At 41.6% G+C, this 19,893-nt stretch overlaps 1 protein-coding gene across 3 annotated transcripts in view; it reads left to right on the top strand.

Moving 5' to 3' along the window:
* MYRFL (myelin regulatory factor like) overlaps nt 1-19,893 on the top strand; it is a 237,798-nt gene that overhangs the window by 154,344 nt on the left and 63,561 nt on the right. For all 3 annotated transcript variants that reach the window (XM_077468900.1, XM_077468899.1, XM_077468901.1), the window contains 2 exons: nt 2,994-3,081; nt 3,485-3,559. In XM_077468900.1, the coding sequence (XP_077325026.1) occupies nt 2,994-3,081; nt 3,485-3,559 (163 nt within the window). The remainder of the gene's footprint in view (nt 1-2,993; nt 3,082-3,484; nt 3,560-19,893) is intronic.

The following is a 19,893-nucleotide window of genomic DNA, read 5'->3' as shown; positions in this document are numbered from 1 at the left end:
GGGAGCGACTCAAGGTAGCAGTCAGGGATGCCCCTTCACACCAAAGTACCGGTCTACCCAGACCCGATATTAACCAGTTATGCAATTCAGTTGTAGCTTTCCGTCCTCTGATTGTTCAATCAATATCTCTCATTTAATCCTAAATAGCAGCCATAGACAAAGTTAGTCCGAGGGTCCGGCATTCGGGGTTGGCTCATACCCTATCTCTGCCGCAGTTCATGAGAGAGGGGAGGAAGGGAAGAAAAAAAGACAAAACAAACAAAAAAAGTCTGATAAGCCTTCTAGTATCCGTTCAGAAGTTAGCGTCTGTCTAGGCATGTTGTACCGTTGCCAGACTGACTTAAACTAGAAAATACACACACTTCACAGCCCCAGTTCAAAGATATACAGGCATATAGCAGTATCTCACATTTCCCTCCAGCCTCTGAAATTTTCCTCTCCAGATGGATCACAGCTTTCCCTGAGCAAGCTTCAATTTTACCACACCATATAGAATACAGATTACCTCGTTATTCTGCCCTTCAGTAGAGATCCTGTGTTTCAGCTCCAGCTAGGCTCCCCGCTCTCCATCTCCTCTCTGGCTGGTCTGCAGGGAATCCCCCACGGACTGCAGGGTTCCCTCTAAGGGGGACTAATGAGCTGGTGGGTGGTGGATACAGGGGCAGGGGGGGTTGAGGAAGCGGCCGCTGCTTTCCCCGTTTGTCCTCCTGCCGAGCACACTCTGGCGGGATCCTCTATAGGCTGACTTCATGCCGCTTGTGGACCTGCGGGGTCTGGAACGGGCTCGGGAGCCGTCAGCAGCCGATCCGGAGCCTCTCACTCTCTGGAGGTATCAGCTTCCAGCGGCCACACTCCCGCTCTGGCTGACACACGTAGGCCCCTTCCACCATGCTGGGCACACATCCTCACATCATGGCGAGTCACCCCGACATCTTCCTAGTGATATGTCAGAGAGGGGGTATTCCGGACATGGACCTATTCGCATCCAGATTCAACAACAAAGTCGACAACTTTGTGTCGAGAATAAGGGATCCGCTAGCGGGCGGAACAGACGCTTTCGCCTTCCTATGGGATCAGTTTTCACTGATCTATGCATTTCCTCCAGTTCTGCTACTTCCGCACCTTCTCTGCAGGATTAAGCAGGAACGAAAGGAGGTGATTCTGGCGGCCCCAGTGGGTCCCAGAACATTTTGATTTACCAAGATCATAAAGATGGCAGTAGGAGTCCTTCGGACTCTGCCGTTATAGCCAGACCTTCTCGCACAAGGTCCGGTATTTCATCCTACCTTACGGACGAAAAATTTAACAGGTTTGACTGTTGAATCCCACTTCATAAAAGATTGTGGTAAATCTCCTTCGGCAGTGTCTACTTTGATTAATGCCAGGAATCTGGCTTCCAGAATCACTTACTATAGAGTCTGAAAGGCATATGTTTCTTGGTGTGGATCCAGGGGTTGGCACCCCAGGAAGTATGTCATAGGCAGGATCCCTGATTTCCTGCATATGGGATCTGAAATGAAGCTGGCCTTGACTTCTATCAAGAGCCAGATCCCAGCCTTGTCAGTGTTTTTTCTATGGCTTCTTGCTTCCCACTCGGTGCGTAGCTTATTCAGGGGGTAACACGGATTAATCCCCCTATCATGGCACCTCTAAATCCTTGGGATTTAAAATTGGTCTTATCGGCTTTGCAGAATCAGCCGTTTGAGCCTTTACAAAGTTCCCTTGGTCCTTTTTGACAAAAAAGATAATCTTTCTTTTTGCCATTCTTCTGCTAGAAGAGTATCGGAACTAGCGCCTCTGTCTTGTAAAGAGGCATATTTGATCATGCATAAGGATGAGGGGGTTCTATGTCCTCATCCTGAATTCCTACCAAAGGTGCTAACGGGTTTTCATTTAAACCAAGATATTATTCTTCCTTCTTTCTCGCAGAGCCTCGATCTAGGGAAGAGACGGCACTACATTCCCTTGATGTAGTAAGAGTGATCAGTCTATTTAAAGGCAACCGCTCGGTTTTGCAAAACACGTTTTGTTTGTACTGCTAGAGGGTCCAAAAAGTGGACAGGCAGCGTCAAAATCCACTATTTTTCCAAATGGATTCGTCAAGTGATTGTTCAAGTTTTAGCTTAAAGAAGAAAATTCTTCCTTCCTTCTTATGTTAGACCACACTCATCCAGGGCGATTAGTGCCTTTTGGGTGGTGCATCATCAGGCCTCTATGGCTCAGATCTGTAAGGCCACAACTTGGTCTTTGGTTCATACGTTTATCAGATTTTATCAAATTGATATTAAAGGTCATGAGGATATTGCCTTTGGGTGCAATATACTGCAGGCTGCAGTATGAGTCCTCTGGCCTCCTTTTTTTTTTGTTGTGTCTCCCTCCCTTCAGTTGCCATTGCTATGGGACATCCCACATAGTAACTACTATGGCTCTGTGTCCCCTGATGTAAGAAAAGAAAACAGGATTTTTAAAACAGCTTACCTGTAAAATCCTTTTCTTTGATGTACATCAGGGGACACAGAGGTCCCTCCCTTCTTGGTATACACATGTATTGATTGGCTACAAAACTGAGGACCCCCAGTAGTGGGAGGGGCTATATAGGGAGTACACTTCTTGCCTTAGGGCGTACCAGTGTCCTATCAGTGGCCATATAACCCACATAGTAACTATTATGGCTCTGTATTCCCTGATGTACATCAAAGAAAAGGGTTTTACAGGTAAGCTGTTTTAAAAATCCTGTTTTTTCTTTACTTAGATTTACTTTAATAGAATATTTTAGACCTCAGAATTAGCATACATGGTTTTATTAGGAAATTACTATACAGATTATGTAAAGAGAAAGGTCATGACTCAAATTTATCAAAACATTAACATTATATGTATTCAGTAAATGCCCTTTCTTAACTGTTTAATACATTTTTCCAAGAACTCATACCTACTTTACATGCATACATCTCTATTCTGTTCATTATATTATTATCCCTTTGCTATTTCAGGGATTGATACAACGATCAGTTCTATTCAGATTGTAGAGAATCAGCAAGTAATTGATTATCACTACTGCAAAAAAAGCCTGCCGTGTGGGTAAGAGGAACATGCAGCTATAACATCACACCAGTTAGAAGTTATTCTGGTTTACATAAACAGTTTTCCTTTATTGTAACCATAATTTAATAATTGTGTGGCTTCAACAGGCTGCCTCCTGGAATGTCTATAAACTGGAGATGGATGAATACTGTTTTTTAGTTTTTTCTTTTGCATTTACATTTTTGCATTTTTAAAAATATTTTACACTGTTTTTGAGATAGTGGTTACATTTCTGTCTATTTCTGATAGAGAAGGTTGAGACAAGGAAAACCTGTCCCCAACAGGCCACCAAGAAGGGGAAAGGGAAAGGAGGAGATGGACTATCATGGTACCAGATTGAACACAAAAAGTACACAAATTTCTACTTACTTATTTTGATTTACTTATGTCTTTATTTTAGGTTTGGCGTTTATAGTTACATCATTCCAGTGAGCAAGTATACTCCAACCAATATGCGCATTACTTTAGAAATGAAGTAAGTTAAATCACACAAAGCATTATGTAGTAACTGTCTTAAAACAGACATAAATTCAAAAATAGTCTTAAGGTTCCCTGGTCCACTTGGGGCTGCCGTTACAAAAATGTACCCCCACCCTCCCAGATGATTCCCTTCATTCTGAAGGGAAACTATCCAATGTCATTAGTGACTGCTGCTTCATTTCCTCTTCTGTTTGCCACAATGAAAGACCGGCTCTGTGTGGGATAGAGGTCCTGTAACTAAAATGGTCACATAAGAGCACCTCCATCATTTTTAGAAAAAACAAATGACTGCTTAAACTGATAAAAATTCACATTGTGCTCCTGTAAAGTTTTGAAATGTGCACTAGTTTGAAGTTTTCTTCTGTTGCATGGTCACATTCTCTCAGCTGAGTGGGTTTGAACCAGGAATGAAAAGGTCAGCTCCCATGATGCAATACACATTTTCAGTACTTTGTTCTTTATAAACTGCTCTTTTGATCAGCATTCTGTAGATGAGAGGATTGCCACATACAGGTCATTTTTTATGGGCATCAGATTGTGGGCTGCACATTAGCTTTTGCAAGCAGTATTGTGCCTTGAATTAAGGGAGAAGAAAACTTTACTTTAAATATTATAAAATATAATTTTTTAACTTTACTATAAATATACCCTTCAGCTCCAGGAGATTTTACCCCCTTAATGACCATGCCATTTTTTGCTATTTAGCACTGCTCTATTTTAATTTGTAATTGCACGGTCATGCAATGCTGTACACAAACTAAATCTAAATATTTTTTTTTTACACAAATAGAGCTTTCTTTTGGTGTTTTTGGGTTTTATTTTTTGTGATATAAATAAAAAAAGACTGAACATGAAAAAAAAAAATGTTTACTTTCTGCTATAAAACATATCCAATAAATAATTTTAAAAAATTCTTCATAAATTTTGGGCAAAATGTATTCTGCTACATTGTTAAAAAAAAATCCAAATAAGTGTATATTGATTGGTTTGCGTGAAAGTTATAGTGCCTACAAACTATGGTATATATATTGGATTTTTTTTTCTTTTCATACAGTACTAATGGCGGTGGTCAGTGACTTATATGGGACTGCGATAGTGCGGCAGGAAATCTGACACTAACTGATGCTGGGGGGAAACTACCTATCTTCCACTGACATCACTAGTGACACTAATACAGTAATCAGTGCGAAAGTTATACACTGTCACTGTACTAATGACACTGTTTGGGAAGGGCTTAACATCTAGGGCAATCAAAGGGTTAAATGTATGCCTAACAAGGTTTACTGTGTGGTTCTTTTACTAAGCAATGTGGCAGTTTTTACTCCCTGCTTGGCAGGGAGAAAAAAAGTGGCACATCACTGCTAACAGTAAAGAGCGATGTGTTGCTTACTTACACAGGGCTCTCTCCTGTCATTCGCTCAGCTGACCGGTGGGTTCCGGGCATAAATCATTGGCCGGGACCTGCTGAGGTTTATGTTGTAGTGAATGGCAGCACAGCCAGGGTAGTGGGAGAACAATGTGTGCGCCCCCTACCCGGAAGTGCTGGATCATGTACATGTACGTGATCCAGCGCAGCGGGGCAGCTTCGCCATAGTAAATCTGCAGTAGGTAGTCTGCAAGCTGTTCTTCATGTCAAATATATACATAACAAGAAATTGTTTTCTGAATTTGCCTTATAGTAAAGTGACCAGATTTTTAAAATGAAATCCGGAGACTTATGTTTTTTTTATTGGCAAATAGTAAACTATTTTATAAGCTAATTTTCATCAAATGATATACGCAGTGTATGTGGTATGTGTTTATGGAATTATTGGATGATATATACGTTATTTCTGGAAATCATTTCATACCAGCCCAACAGCAAAATTTCATTATTTTCTTGTTCATAAAAGGGAAAACCATGCATTATCAAGCACATTTCAAAAGTGTATTATACTTACCAGTGCCCATCAATGCAGCCTCGTCAGTGCCCATCAGTGCAGCCTCGTAAGTGCCCATCAGTGCAGCCTCGTAAGTGCCCATCAGTGCAGCCTCGTCAGTGCCCATCAGTGCAGCCTCATCAGTGCCCATCAGTGCAGCCTGATCACCGGGGCATGGTAAATGAGGTGTATGGGGGGATGGGATGTGGGGGTCAGCTGGGAGTGTCAGGGTTTCTCACCTCAGCAATGGTAGCTCAGCAGGTCCTTGCATGCCATGGCCTCCTGGGGGAGTGATGGTCCTGGGGTCGAGTCGCAGGCAGCACCCAGCCCCGCAGCCTGAGCCAGTCACAGGCATCATGACTTCCCGGTGTGCCCTGCCTCCAAGACTCTGGTCTCTGTAGATATGTACAGGAGAGGAGTGTGGAGGGTATGACAATGAGCAGTATGTACAGGAAAGCAGTTTGGAGGGTATGACAGTGGGCGGTATGTACATGAGAGGGGTGAGGGGAGGGCGTTACAGTGGGCAGTATGTACAGGAAAGGGGTGCAGAGGGTATGACAGTGGGCAGTATGTACAGGAGAAGAGTGTGGAAGGTATGACAGTGAGCAGTATGTGCCAGGAGAGGAGTGTGGAGGGAATGACAGTGGGCAGTATGTACAGAAGAGGTGTGCGGAGGGTATGATGGGGGCAGTATGTACAGGAGAGAGCTGTGGCGGGGGTGACAGTAGGCAATATGTACAGGAGAGGCGTATGGAAATTATAATGGTAGTTGGGGCAGTAAAACCCTGTAGCGGCTGAGTAACTATACATGTTGCATCCGCAAAGGTTTTCTTTATTTTCGGTGAATAGAGCCACTCTGCAACTTCACTAATGTGTGGTTAAATCAGGCAATGAGAAGGCAAAACATTGCTTCTTCACAGCCTGTCAAATGCTTTCTGAAGAGAGATCCAAAAACAGATCACTTTTCTGAGAGCACTGCTAGAGTGAAAGCCTCAGGGGGTGATAAGCACTCCTGTCTGTCTTAAAGGTCTCTTTCACACTAGTTCTGGTGTCTGAAGAACAATCAGTGTTTGGATCTCTCTTTGGAGGGCATTGTATAGCCACCACACTGCCTGCTTTATTCCCTTGATCCCTATGGTTGCGGGGCAGCATTCACTTGAACGGCTCACTTGTCAGGTGCTAAACCTGCTGACAGCAGGAGGGGCTATAATTAATACCATGGCCATAAAAGCAAAACATTGTAGTGGCAGCAAGTATACACCCTGGTTGGAGGCAGGGTTAGGGTTAAAAGTGTGAGTCAAATGCAAAGTTTTACTGTCCCCCTTCCCCCAACCACTAGTGTGAATGAGCCTCAATTCACTGCAGGGACAACTGGAAAGTGGCATGCACAGAGCAACTGCATCACCAGTAGTTTAACACCCATCGGTGTATATACTCCCCTCACAAAAATGTATCCGGCTCTCAATTTCTCCTACCCGCTCCCTCCAGCCACCTTAACACCTTTTGCGAAGTCCCGGACACACACACACACACACACACACACACACACACACACACACCCACACACCCACACACCTATGTTGCATGCACTCATATTCCTTGCACATAATTCAACATGGAGCCTCCATGACCCTCTTGCAGCCAGTCAGGACAATGGCATAATGGAGGCTCCACCTCCATGCTCCTTCTGTGGCCAGTCAGAGCTGTCGGCAACATGGAGCTCATCCTCCATGTCCTGTCTGCAGCTAGCCCTGAAGCACACTATTGGGACACACAAAGTGCTGAGGGGAGACAGGGCAGGCAGAACCTTGAACCAGCACTGCATTCATTATCAGGCAGGAGCAAAGACACTGTTGCACTGTAGCTATCACTGTGGCCCCGGTCACGGGACACGGCCATGGCGGGACAGCTTAGACACAGACAGTGATCCACTCCACAGGCTGAATAATGTGTCGGTCCTGCGAACAGCGGTTTTACAGGGCTTCAGAGTGGCACAGGAGGCAATTTACCCCCTTCCCCCAGCTCAGTCTGCCCCTGGTGACCAGACGTCCCCGACCCTGCAAAGCGTGGACAAAACCGGGGACAAATTTCCTCCGGTGACAGTCTGTTCAATATGGGGTCTGTCCCTGGTAACGGGATGTCTGACCACCCTACCTTATACCAAGACAATGACCCCAAGCATAAAGCCAAAAGAACAAAAGAATAGGGCCATAGTGAATCTAGTAGTAGTTAGTTACATTCAACTGGACTTGTTCTGTGAAATTGAAGACACCTCGTAGCTTTTCCAGGCCACTTATTTAGGAATTGAAGAAGTGATTTGGAGAAACTATGAAGCTTCTTACTGAACAAGTCAAAATAAATGTGATTAACTACTACTACAGTGCCTTGCGAAAGTATTCGGCCCCCTTGAACTTTTCAACCTTTTGCCACATTTCAGGCTTCAAACATAAAGATATAACATTTTTATTTTTTGTGAAGAAGCACCAACAAGTGGGACACAATTGTGAAGTGGAACGAAATCTATTGGATTTTTGAAACTTTTTTAACTAATAAAAAAATGAAAAGTGGGGCGTGCAAAATTATTCGGCCCCCTTGCGTTAATACTTTGTAGAGCCACCTTTTTCTGCGATTACAGCTGCAAGTCGCTTGGGGTATGTCTCTATCAGTTTTGCACATCGAGAGACTGAAATTCTTGCCCATTCTTCCTTGCAAAACAGCTCGAGCTCAGTGAGGTTGGATGGAGAGCGTTTGTGAACAGCAGTTTTCAGCTCTTTCCACAGATTCTCGATTGGATTCAGGTCTGGACTTTGACTTGGCCATTCTAACACCTGGATACGTTTGTTTGTGAACCATTCCTTTGTAGATTTTGCTGTATGTTTGGGATCATTGTCTTGTTGGAAGATAAATCTCCGTCCCAGTTTCAGGTCTTTTGCAGACTCCAACAGGTTTTCATCCAGAATGGTCCTGTATTTGGCTGCATCCATCTTCCCCTCAATTTTAACCATCGTCCCTGTCCCTGCTGAAGAAAAGCAGGCCCAAACCATGATGCTGCCACCACCATGTTTGACAGTGGGGATGGTGTGTTGAGGGTGATGAGCTGTGTTGCTTTTACGCCAAACATATCATTTTGCATTGTGGGCAAAAAGTTGGATTTTGGTTTCATCTGACCAGAGCACCTTCTTCCACATGTTTGGTGTGTCTCCCAGATGGCTTGTGGCAAACTTTAGACGAGACTTTTTATGGATATCTTTGAGAAATGTCTTTCTTCTTGCCACTCTTCCATAAAGGCCAGATTTGTGCAGCGTACGACTGATTGTTGTACTATGGACAGACTCTCCCACCTCAGCTGTAGTTCTCTGCAGTTCATCCAGAGTGATCATGGGCCTCCTGGCTGCATCTCCGATCAGTCTTCTTCTTGTCTGAGCTGAAAGTTTAGAGGGACGGCCAGGTCTTGGTAGATTTGCAGTGGTCTGATACTCCTTCCATTTCAAAATGATCGCGTGCACAGTGCTCCTTGGGATGTTTAAAGCTTGGGAAATCTTTTTGTATCCAAATCCTCCTTTAAACTTCTCCACAACAGTATTACGGACCTGCCTGGTGTGTTCCTTGGTCTTCATGATGCTCTCTGCGCTTTCAACAGAACCCTGAGACTATCACAGAGCAGGTGCATTTATACAGAGACTTGATTACACACAGGTGGATTCTATTTATCGCCATCAGTCATTTAGGACAACATTGGATCATTCAGAGATCCTCGCTGAACTTCTGGAGTGAGTTTGCTGCACTGAAAGTAAAGAGGCCGAATAATTTTGCACGCACCACTTTTCAGTTTTTTATTTGCTAAAAAAGTTTAAAATATCCAATAGATTTCGTTCCACTTCACAATTGTGTCCCACTTGTTGGTGATTCTTCACAAAAAATGTAAATTTTATATCTTTACGTTTGAAGCCTGAAATGTGGCAAAAGGTTGAAAAGTTCAAGGGGGCCGAATACTTTCGCAAGGCACTGTAGCTATACAAGATTGTCTGAAAAACAACAATGCTGGAATGGGTAAGTCAGAGTCGAGGCCTCAATCCAATAAAGAGTTTGTGGCCGTAATTTTAAAAAGACTGTTTGTGCCCCAAAGAACATTACCAAGCTTGAACATTTTGCCAGGAGGAATGAAGATAAATTGCAATGTCCAGAGGTGCTGCTTTAAAGACCTATCTGCACATACTGAAGGCTGCAATTTCTGCCAAAGGTGTATCTACTAAATACCGATTCAAAGGGAGTGTATACTTATGCAGTCTGGTATTTTTTTTTTTTTTACTGTAATTAATTTCATTCACTTTTTATAGATATGTGTTCACATTGATACAAAACAGTTTATTTCTGTTGATCAGTATAAAAAACAAAACAAAATTAAAACCATTGTGAGTCAATGTTCAAAAAACCGGATCGGGAGGTAAATTGTTTTTTAGAAGCACCGTTTTGCTCTTTGAAGGATCATAATGACCATCAGGTCCCCTAATCATCGACAGGTGGTAAACTTCACTCTTATGATGCTGACTCTTCCCCAGTATCCATAATGTATTTATTACATTTATGGCAGTTAAAAAGTATTGCAGCTCGCTCTTGTTATAAATTGTCACAATCTCCTACTTTTGAAATTGTAGTAAATATAGAGTTATATTAAATGGGTAAACGAGTCTATACATTTTGTGTATACTACATTTTGATACCTCTGTTATCGGCAACTAGAGATCAGCAAAAACTGATACAGTCATGAGAATATGTAGTTTCCCTATGGAAATTTTGTGACCTTTTTTCAACATATTTGACCAGGCAAACACTGGATCTTCATTTAAACAGTGCTCTGTTTCAAATGCCACTTGATGCATTGATTATACCTCCTTAGACCCGGTCTGTCTGGACAGTATGACTGAGTTGGCGCCTTTAACAGGCAGCTTAGTGTTCAATAAGACACAGAAGTTGAATCCAACACAATTGTATCTCGGCTAGTTGCAGTAGTAAAGATGTTTTTCCAGTCTTTTGAAGTGTAAAAAGACAATGACTTTCCTGAGCCCTCTTTCTGCAAATATCTAAAACTGAGTGAGGGAGAAAAATAAATTGAATAAATGAGACTTATAATTAACATGGTATATTCATTTTCATAATCTAAATTAATAAAATGCAGCTGTTTCACATTTAAAAAGTAAGTACACCCCTGCATTTACCACTGGTTCAAATTCATGAAATTAAAAGCAGCTGTTCCAGACTAGGTGCCAATGATTAAAACCTACTTAGGAAGTATTATTTAATCCTCAGACATGAGGCACGAGGTTCTGCTTTGTATCCTTTAAAATCTTACATAAAAAATTATTGAAAATGAAAAAAAAGTTTTGAAGAATAAATAAAAAAACAAAACAAAAACCATTTTTACTAACACCCCACACATACTGGGTGTAACTGCACAGGCTGGAGTGAGAGCGATATTTCTAGGATTGTTATTTAGGATTAGCTCTAAACGTTTGACCTGTAAGGGCCTTCAAAATGTCACCTATGGATGAAGTTTGTCGGCATTTCATGGGCATGCACAATTGTAAGGCTTGACATATTTGGTATCTATTTACTCAAGGTAGCCTCATCTTTTATCTTTTACCATGCACTCTTTTTTTTGCACAAAATGTGATAAACCTTTGCCCTAAAATAAGGTTTGACATAAAAAATGGCAACTACTAATTATATTAACCGGGGTCTCTGCTTTAAAAATAAAAAAACAAGTTTGGGAGTTTAGTCTTCGGGCCTAAATTTTGCATTTTAACATGTGTGTAAAAAAATGCACAAAAGGCTTTGGCAGCTAAAGGGTTAAACAATGAAACAGCACTGTATTTGCCTTATATCTGTGCATAAACACTTACAGGGGTTGGACAAAAAGGCTAAAACTCTACATGATTTGCAGGTGTGAAAGTGACAACGTGTTTTGCGTTGAAACCAGAAGTTACATTCTTTTGCTTCTGCTGTATGATGAGACACCTAGCTAACAGGTGGGAAGCTTCACTTTCGTCATTCACTGCATATGCTGCTAGTAATATGGAGTCATGTCAGAGCTCACAGAGTTTCAAAAAGGGCAGATTGTTGGTGCCCGCTTAGCTGGTGCCTCTGTGACTGCCAAACTATTTGTAGTGTTGCGACGTAGAGTATTGAAGGCTTTGACAACATATACAGTTTCCGGGAAAATGTCTTCTGATAAGCATAAGCGCAGTTGACATGGTCAACTGACCAAAAGAGGCAAAAGGACATTGCGCAAGATTGTGATCTGGGTTTTTGCATTAAGAGTGGTTTCAGATTCCATTATCCACCATAAAAGACATATGTTTGTTAATTCCTAGGAGAATTTAGGCCGTCTTGGATGCCAAAGGCGATCCAACACCAGATTAGGTAACAATTGAATTCTTTTTCAATTCTTGTTTCCATAATGTTGTCCAACCCCTGTACATTGTTTACTCTTCACCCCCGCTGGCTCCAGATTGCACAGCGCTGCATCCCTAAACTTCTGGGCAGGGGAACTTATGCCTGGAGCATTTCACTACACTAGTTAAAAGGAGATAGCACAGGCTTTAGCTGCCTGAAATCACTAGCTGGAAGGAGTAGGAACAGGGGGGTGGCTTGCTGCCATCACTTCTGCTTCTTCAGATACATGGAGAATTCTGTGTAGTGCCATAAGAAAGTGTGCACAAACAGGTGTCTCCATGAGACCCTGTATGGGGAAGGAGCTATCCAAAAACAGAAAGCATGTTAGAGAGAGTTTTTAGATTGGGAATCTAAAGCAACCTAACACTTAAAAAGGAAAAGATGTGCAAGCAGGATAAGTGCTGAGTTCTATAGCACTATATAGTATGCTTTTTTGATTAAAGTTTAATAACACTTTAACCTGCATGCCAGGAAAAAGCCTTCTATTTCCAAAATGGAATGGTGTATTTACTTTTTAAAATTAAATTGTATTTTTTCTGGCCAATTAAATGAATTAACGCCCAAGCCCTTGATGCCTGTAAACATGCCCAAACGCCCCCACACAAGTTGTGTCACTGCTTTTTTTGCCAATGTCACTACATACAATGCGGGACCAGTGTGTACTTGTTAACATAGAACGCCAGCTCACATTCTGGCACTGGAGAAGCTTGGAATGCCATGGGCAGGTGAAATAAAGTGTTTTTATAGGTTGCCAATGTGCACCCATTTCATAGTTTTAAACAAAAGTTGAAAACAATTGTTTTCCATGTGCCCCTGCATTGACTGGTGTTGATCAAGTGCAGAAAAGTCAACAGTATATGGGCCCTAACACTATAGAGTCCAGTTTTATGGCAGTCTCCAAGCATTTGTCCAAGAGATTTTCCTGGGACAATTGAAATGCTAACATTTAGAATAGCAAAACTGATATGGAGCAAAATGATAAATATGTCCCCATCTCAGTCCACCCATGACAGCACTCTATGCAGCAAGTCAACATACCTTCATTTTTTACTATTTGTTGATATAAGTAAATAGTATTTTTGTCTCTGAAAACCATAGTAACAGCATAGAACTGAACCGTAATCATTTCGGCCTAAATTGGGTCATGTCTTTCAATATTTATCTCAAACAAGTTATAAAAGAAAAATCACTCAATAGAAAATGGAATAAAAAAGGATGGTCATGGCAGCTAATGGAAATTGCTCCTTAAATGGGAAACTACACTAGCTTTACTATGTATTATTTGAAATGTTACATTATTTGCATTTTTTTTTTAAATTCTGCTTTCTTTTATTTATCTTATTTTTCATTTCACTCAAACTGAGAATAGTGTGTTTGAGTAATTGTAGCCTTCAGAATGTTAGTCATTTAGGTTAACAAACTGCATCCTCAGCAGTCTATAGTAATGTGATTAAATTATTTTATTGGGGTTGGTAAAGTGCGGTTAATCATTAGTATTCAAGATTGTGATTTTTTCCACTGTCTCAATCTTAACAAAGCATTTTCCCGATTCTATGCAGAGTTCCCTGCTCAAGCCGACAGCTGTCAAAAAAAAAAAAAACACAGGCAGTCTGCCAAGTTTCACAACATTCCTCAGCCGCTTAGCTAACTATAAACATTGTAACATTTTGTTCTTCAGGTCAAAGGAATGAAATTCGGTCTCTAAATGAGGGAAGTTTAACCACTTAAAGATTAAGCCTTTTTCTAACACTTGTTGGTTTCAAGTTAAAATCATAATTTTTTGCTAGAAAATTACTTAGAACCCCCAAACATTATATATATATATATATATATATATATATATATATATATATATATATATATATTAGCAGATACTCTAGAGAATAAAATGGTGGTGGTTGCAATATTTTATGTCGCACTGAATTTGCGAGGTGGTCTTTCAAATGCTATCTTTTTGGGAAAAAATACACTTTAATGAATTTGAAAAAAAAAAAAAAACAATAAAGTTAGCCCAATTTCTTTGTATAATGTGAAAGATGATGTTACGTGAGAGAATCGTGATCTTATTCTAAGCAAAAAAAAATCATGATTCTAATTTTTCCCAGAATCGTGCAGCTCTAAAACAGGCCTTTGCAATTTGCTTCAGCATTTTTAAAGCATATTTGAAGTATGTGGAACATGCCCTAATCTTTTCAATCTGCCCCCTACTTCCTTAGCAAAAAAAAGTGCAAAAAATGCATTTGTGCTGTTTTGACATGTTTTTAGCAGAAGCATTTGAAAGAGGAGGGAGTTGGTGTTTTCCGATAAGAAAACTGCTGAACACCAATGCTGGGTGTTGTTATAATGTGTCATGTTGCTTGCTCTGACACTTCTGGGGGCTATATTTGCTGACCCTGACACTTTTCTGTGGGTTATTGCTTTCCCAGACACTTGCTGGGGTTATTGCTGGAGTTTATCTTTGTGAGACCTGACACTTGGGGTTATTGCTGGCCCTAAGGCATGCCGGGGGCTATTAGTGGCACAGACACCAATGCCGGAGGTTATTATTGCTATCTCAGACACCAACTGCGGTTCTTAATTTACTCTCACATTTTCTTCAGTACAATCTATGCTTGAGTCTGTCCCAAGCACCATCAAGATTTGTGGCAAGATTATCAATGTGAATAGCTTTGATTCTTTTGATACTTTAATGACCCAGCCACCTGATTAGCAGATCTAGTTCTTCCAAAGTTGTGATATCTAGTTTACTGAGTGGGGCTTTGAAGGTGTGTTTCCAGCCATAGTAGTTTTCAGGACTGTCATCCATCAAACTTAGTGAGACCTCTTTTGGTGAGCTATTTGTGATGCATGTATTTATACAAACTGTGACATATCTGAGTTTTCAGACTTTGAATGCACAGCATCATGTTTAACAAAGTTATATTGGCTGGTGTGCTCAGATTGAGTGACTTTGGGAGATATGGTGGTGCAAAGCAGTTCATATTTGACATTGACTTAGAGTTGATTGCTGTGTTGGGTTGCAGCTGAGATGCAGAGTACTTGGCAGGAGTTAACTGACTAGGCCCATGTTAAGGTAGTGTGCTGAGTGTTGCTGAGCAGTAAAAACCCGATGTACTGGGGGATGAGGAGGGAGATTGTTTTGAGAAGGTGTAGGCACAGTGTCCTGACCTTGGTTGAGGGATACAGTTGTTGTGACTGGGAGATGAGGTTTTGAAGGAGAAAAAATAATTTTGTTCTTTCACTCCATAGCTCGAGGATTTTCAATGCAGTTAGGCCCACCCTTCTACTTTTTCACGCTTAAGTCTTCATTCATCATATGTGATGTACTGTATTCTGTTGAAGTTAGACACACTATGGTTTTTTGACCTATCTGACATTCATCTGTTAGGATTTATGCAAGTTGTCATTTGGATTGAGCCACTGTCTGCCAAGCTACTAGAGTATAAGTTAAGGTTTCACACTCGCTCAGTCATAGAGATCACAGTTTCAGTTTTTAGATTGCTGAAGCAGAACAGAGGTTGACGCATAAAGGAGGGTGGGACTAATTATACATCACATGCCCCAGCTATGGACTGATATAGGGACATAATTATTAAAGGAAAACACACAGACAATGCATATATATTATATCTATATAACACTGCTAAAAAAATAAAAATAAAGGAACACTTTTTACTTTTTAAAGTATAGCATCAAGTTAATTAAACTCCTGGGATACTGATCTGGTCTCTTAACTGCTTAAGGACCGAGCCTCTTTCTGAGATGTGTTGTTTACAAGTTTTTTTTTTTTTTAATATCTCTTTATTCGTTTTTTTACATATCCATTATACATTTCACAGTTTACAGTAATCACTCTTATGAGCTTTCATAAAATCCATTCATAGTCCTGTCCTCAAATATTATAAAATTGTACATATACATTTATACATTCATATCCCTCTTACTCCTTTTTTCTCTCCCCTTTTTGGTGTGGCTTGCCTTATCTCTGTTTTATCCTGATGCCGTTATGGAATTTTCTATCCAACTTGCCCATACTCTCTCATATTTCTCTTCATGTCCTCTACTCCAATATGTTTCCCTATATAGTGGTAGATTACTATTTACAACATTTTTCCACTGTGTTAATGTTGGAGCTTCCGCCTTCTTCCAATTCTGCACTATTGTCTTTCTAGTATAATAAAGCAACAGACCCACTTGTATTCTCATTCCTATAGGGGTGATATTATTGTTTACAAGTAAAAAACTTTTTTTTTTTGCAAGAAAATTACTTAGAACCCCCAAACATTATAAAAAAAAATTCTAACACCCTAGAGTAAATTGATACCCAACATGTCACACTTCAAAATTGCACCCGCTCATGGAATGGCGACAAACTTTTACCCTTAAAAATCTCCATAGGCGACGTTTAAAAAAATTCTACAGGTTGCATGTTTTAAGTCACAGAGGTGGTCTAGGGCTAGAATTATTGCTCTCACTCTACTGATTGTGGCAATGCCTTACATGTGTGGTTTGAACACCGTTTTCATATGCGGGCGCTAATCACATATACATTTGCTTCTTCACGCGAGCTCGTCGGGACGGGGCGCATTTAAAAAACATTTTTTTTCTTATTTATTTTACCTTTTATTTTTACACTTTAAAAAAAAAATTTCACTTTTAAAAAAGCATGACAGGACCTCTTAAATATGAGATCTGGAGTCAAAAAGACCTCAGATCTCATATTTAGACTAAAATGCAATAATAAAAAAAAAATTGTCATTGAAAAAAATTATTTAAAAAAATGACCCTTTAAGAGCTGTGGGCGGAAGTGACGTTTTGACGTCTCTTCTGCCCAGCAATTGTATGGAGATGGGTGCGGGCCATCTTAACCTCACTCATCACCTTACCCAGCTAGCAACAGTACACGATCGCCTTCGCCGCTGCCGATGACTCCGATAAGTGGCGGAGGGCACCGGATCGCGGCGGGGATGCCCCCTCCCGCCGCTGATAAAGTGATCTTGTGGTGAATCTGCTGCAGAGACCACTTTTATCTTGTAGCGGACCGCCTGCTGAAGAAGGGGATACCTGGGATATGGCAGCTAGCTGTTGCCATAATAACGATATCCTCCTTCAAACAGCCGACGTAAAAGTGCGGCGGGTGGTCCGTAAGTGGTTAAGTAGCAGAGGGGTTTGTTAATCAGTTTCAGCTGCTTTGGTGTTAATGAAATTAACAACAGGTGCATTAAATGAGATGACAACAATAAGATGACCTCCAAAACAGGAATGGTTGTACAGGTGGAGGCCACTGGCATTTATTTTCCCTACTCCTCTTTTCTGTTTTTCACTAGTTTTGGGTTTTGCAAAGGTCAGTGTCACTACTGGTAGCGGTTGCACAGGCAGTCCAAATCTGCCATTGCCAGAAGGTTTGCTGTGTCTTTCAGCACAGTCTCAAGAGCATGGAGGAGATTTCAGGAGACAGGCAGTTTCTCTAGGATAGCTGGACAGGGCCATAGAAGTCCTTAACCCATCAGCAGGACCTGTATCTGGAGGGAGGAAGAGGATGAGCGCTACAAAATTATCTCCAGCAGGCCACTGGTGTGAATGTCTCTGACCAAACATCAGAAACAGACTTCATGAGGGTGGCTTGAGGGCCTGACATCCTCTAGTGAGCCCTGTGTTCACTGCCTGGCAAGGTGGAGCTGGATTGGTAGGTCCACCACTGGCACCCTTTCCTTTTCACATATGAGAGCAGATTCACCCTGAGCACATTTGACCGGCACAAAAGGTTCTGGAGAAGCCATGGAGAATGTTATGTTGCCTGTAACATTGAGTATGACTGGTTTGGTGCTGGGTCAGTGATGGTCTGGGGAGGCATATCCATGGAGGGATGCACAGACCTCTACAGGCTAGACAATGGCACCCTGACAGCCATTAGGTATCGGGATGAAATCCTTGGACCCATGGTCAGATCCTACACTGATGCAGTGGGGCCTTGGTTCCTGCTGGTGCATGACAATGTCCGGCCTCAGGTTGCAAGAGTATGCAGCCAGTTCCTGGAGGATGAAGGAGTTGATACCATTGAATGGCCCCCATGCTCGCCTGACCTAAATCCAATAGAACACCTCTGGGACATTATATTTCGGTCCATCCAAAGCCATCAATTCGCACCTCAGTCTGTTCAGGAGCTCAGCGATTCCCTGGTCCAGATCTGGAAGGAAATACCCCAGGACACCATCCGTTGTCTCATTAGGAGCATGCCCCAACTTTGTCAGGCATGCATACAAGCACATGGGGGCCATACAAACTACTGAGTACCAATGTGAGTTTCTGCAATTAAATTTCAGCAAAACGGATTAGCCTGCTGCATAATTTTTCACTTTGTTTTTTGGGGTGTCTTTGAATTCAGCCCTCTGTAGGTTGATAATTTTCTTTTCCATCAAACGATGTGGCATCCTTTCATTCGTAACACATTACCCAGCCCATATCAGTATAGATAACCAGCATGATATTTTTTCCCATTGAGATATGATGTGTTTTCCAAGTGTTCCTTTCATTTTGTTGAGCAGTGTATAAATTACACACACATATATACTGGAGTTATATAAAGTATCTCACAAAAGTGAGTACACCCCTCAAATTTTATGTAAATATTTTATTATATCTTTTCATGTGACAACACTGAATAAATGGCACTTTGCTATAATGTAAAATAGTGAGTGTACAGCTTGTTGTATAACAGTGAAAATTTGCTGTTCCCTAAAAATAACTCAACACACAGCAATTAATGTCTAAACTGCTGGCAACAAAAGTGAGTATACTCCTAAGTGAAAATGTCCAAATTGGCCCAAAGTGTCAATATTTCGTGTGGCCACCATTATTTTCCAGCACTGCCTTAACCCTCTTGGGCTTGTCATCGCATGACGACATCAGAGGTGGTGGATGTTGGAGACCTAGTGCTCCTCCACCTTCCATTTGAGCTTCTCCCACAGATGCTCAATAGGGTTTAGGTCTGGAGATGTGCTTGGCCAGTCCATAACCTTTACCCTCAGCTTCTTTAGCAAGGCAGTGGTCATCTTGGAGGTGTGTTTGGGGTCGTTATCATGTTGGAATACTGCCCTGCAGCCCAGTCTCCGAAGGGAAGAGTCATGCTCTGCTTCAATATGTCACAGTACATGTTGGGATTTCATGGTTCCCTCAATGAACTGTAGCTCCCCAGTACCGGCAGCACTCATGCAGTCCCAGACTATGACACTCCAACCACCATGCTTGACTGTAGGCAAGACACACTTGTCTTTGTACTCCTCACCTGGTTGCTGTCACACTTGCTTGACACCATCTGAACCAAATACATTTATCTTGGTCTCATCAAACCACAGAACATGGTTCAAGTAATCCATGGCCTTAGTCTGCTTGTCTTCAGCAGACTGTGGACTTTCTTGTGCATCATATTTTAAAGAGGCTTCCTTCTGGGACAACAGCCATGCAGATCAATTTAATGCAGTGTGCGGCGTATGGTCTGGGCACTGGCAGGCTGACCCCCCATCCCTTCAACCTCTTCAGTAATGCTGACAGCACTCATATGTCTATTTCCCAAAAACAACCTCTGGATATGACACCACGTGCACTCAACTTCTTTGGTCGACCATGGCAAGGCCTGTTCTGAGTGGAACCTGTCCTGTTAAACCGCTGTATGGTCTTGGCCACCATGCTGCAGCTCCATTTTAGAGTCTTGGCAATCTTCTTATAGCTTAGGCCATCTTTATGTAGAGCAACAATTCTTTTTTTCAGATCCTCAGAGTTCTTTGTCATGAGGTGCCATGTTGAACTTAGAGCGACCAGTATGGGAGATTGAGAGCGATAACACCAAATTTAACACACCTGCTCCCCATTCACACCTGAGACCATGTAACACTAATGAGTCACATGACACCGGGGAGGGAAAATGGCTAATTGGGCCCAATTTGGACATTTTCACTTA

This window comes from Lithobates pipiens, unplaced genomic scaffold (genome assembly GCF_037356315.1).
Source record: "Lithobates pipiens isolate NorthernLeopardFrog02 unplaced genomic scaffold, aLitPip1_a1.2 Scaffold_8, whole genome shotgun sequence".
NCBI lineage: Eukaryota > Metazoa > Chordata > Amphibia > Anura > Ranidae > Lithobates > Lithobates pipiens.
Note: the sequence above shows the minus strand (reverse complement) of the source record. Positions and strands in the feature narration are given on the sequence as shown.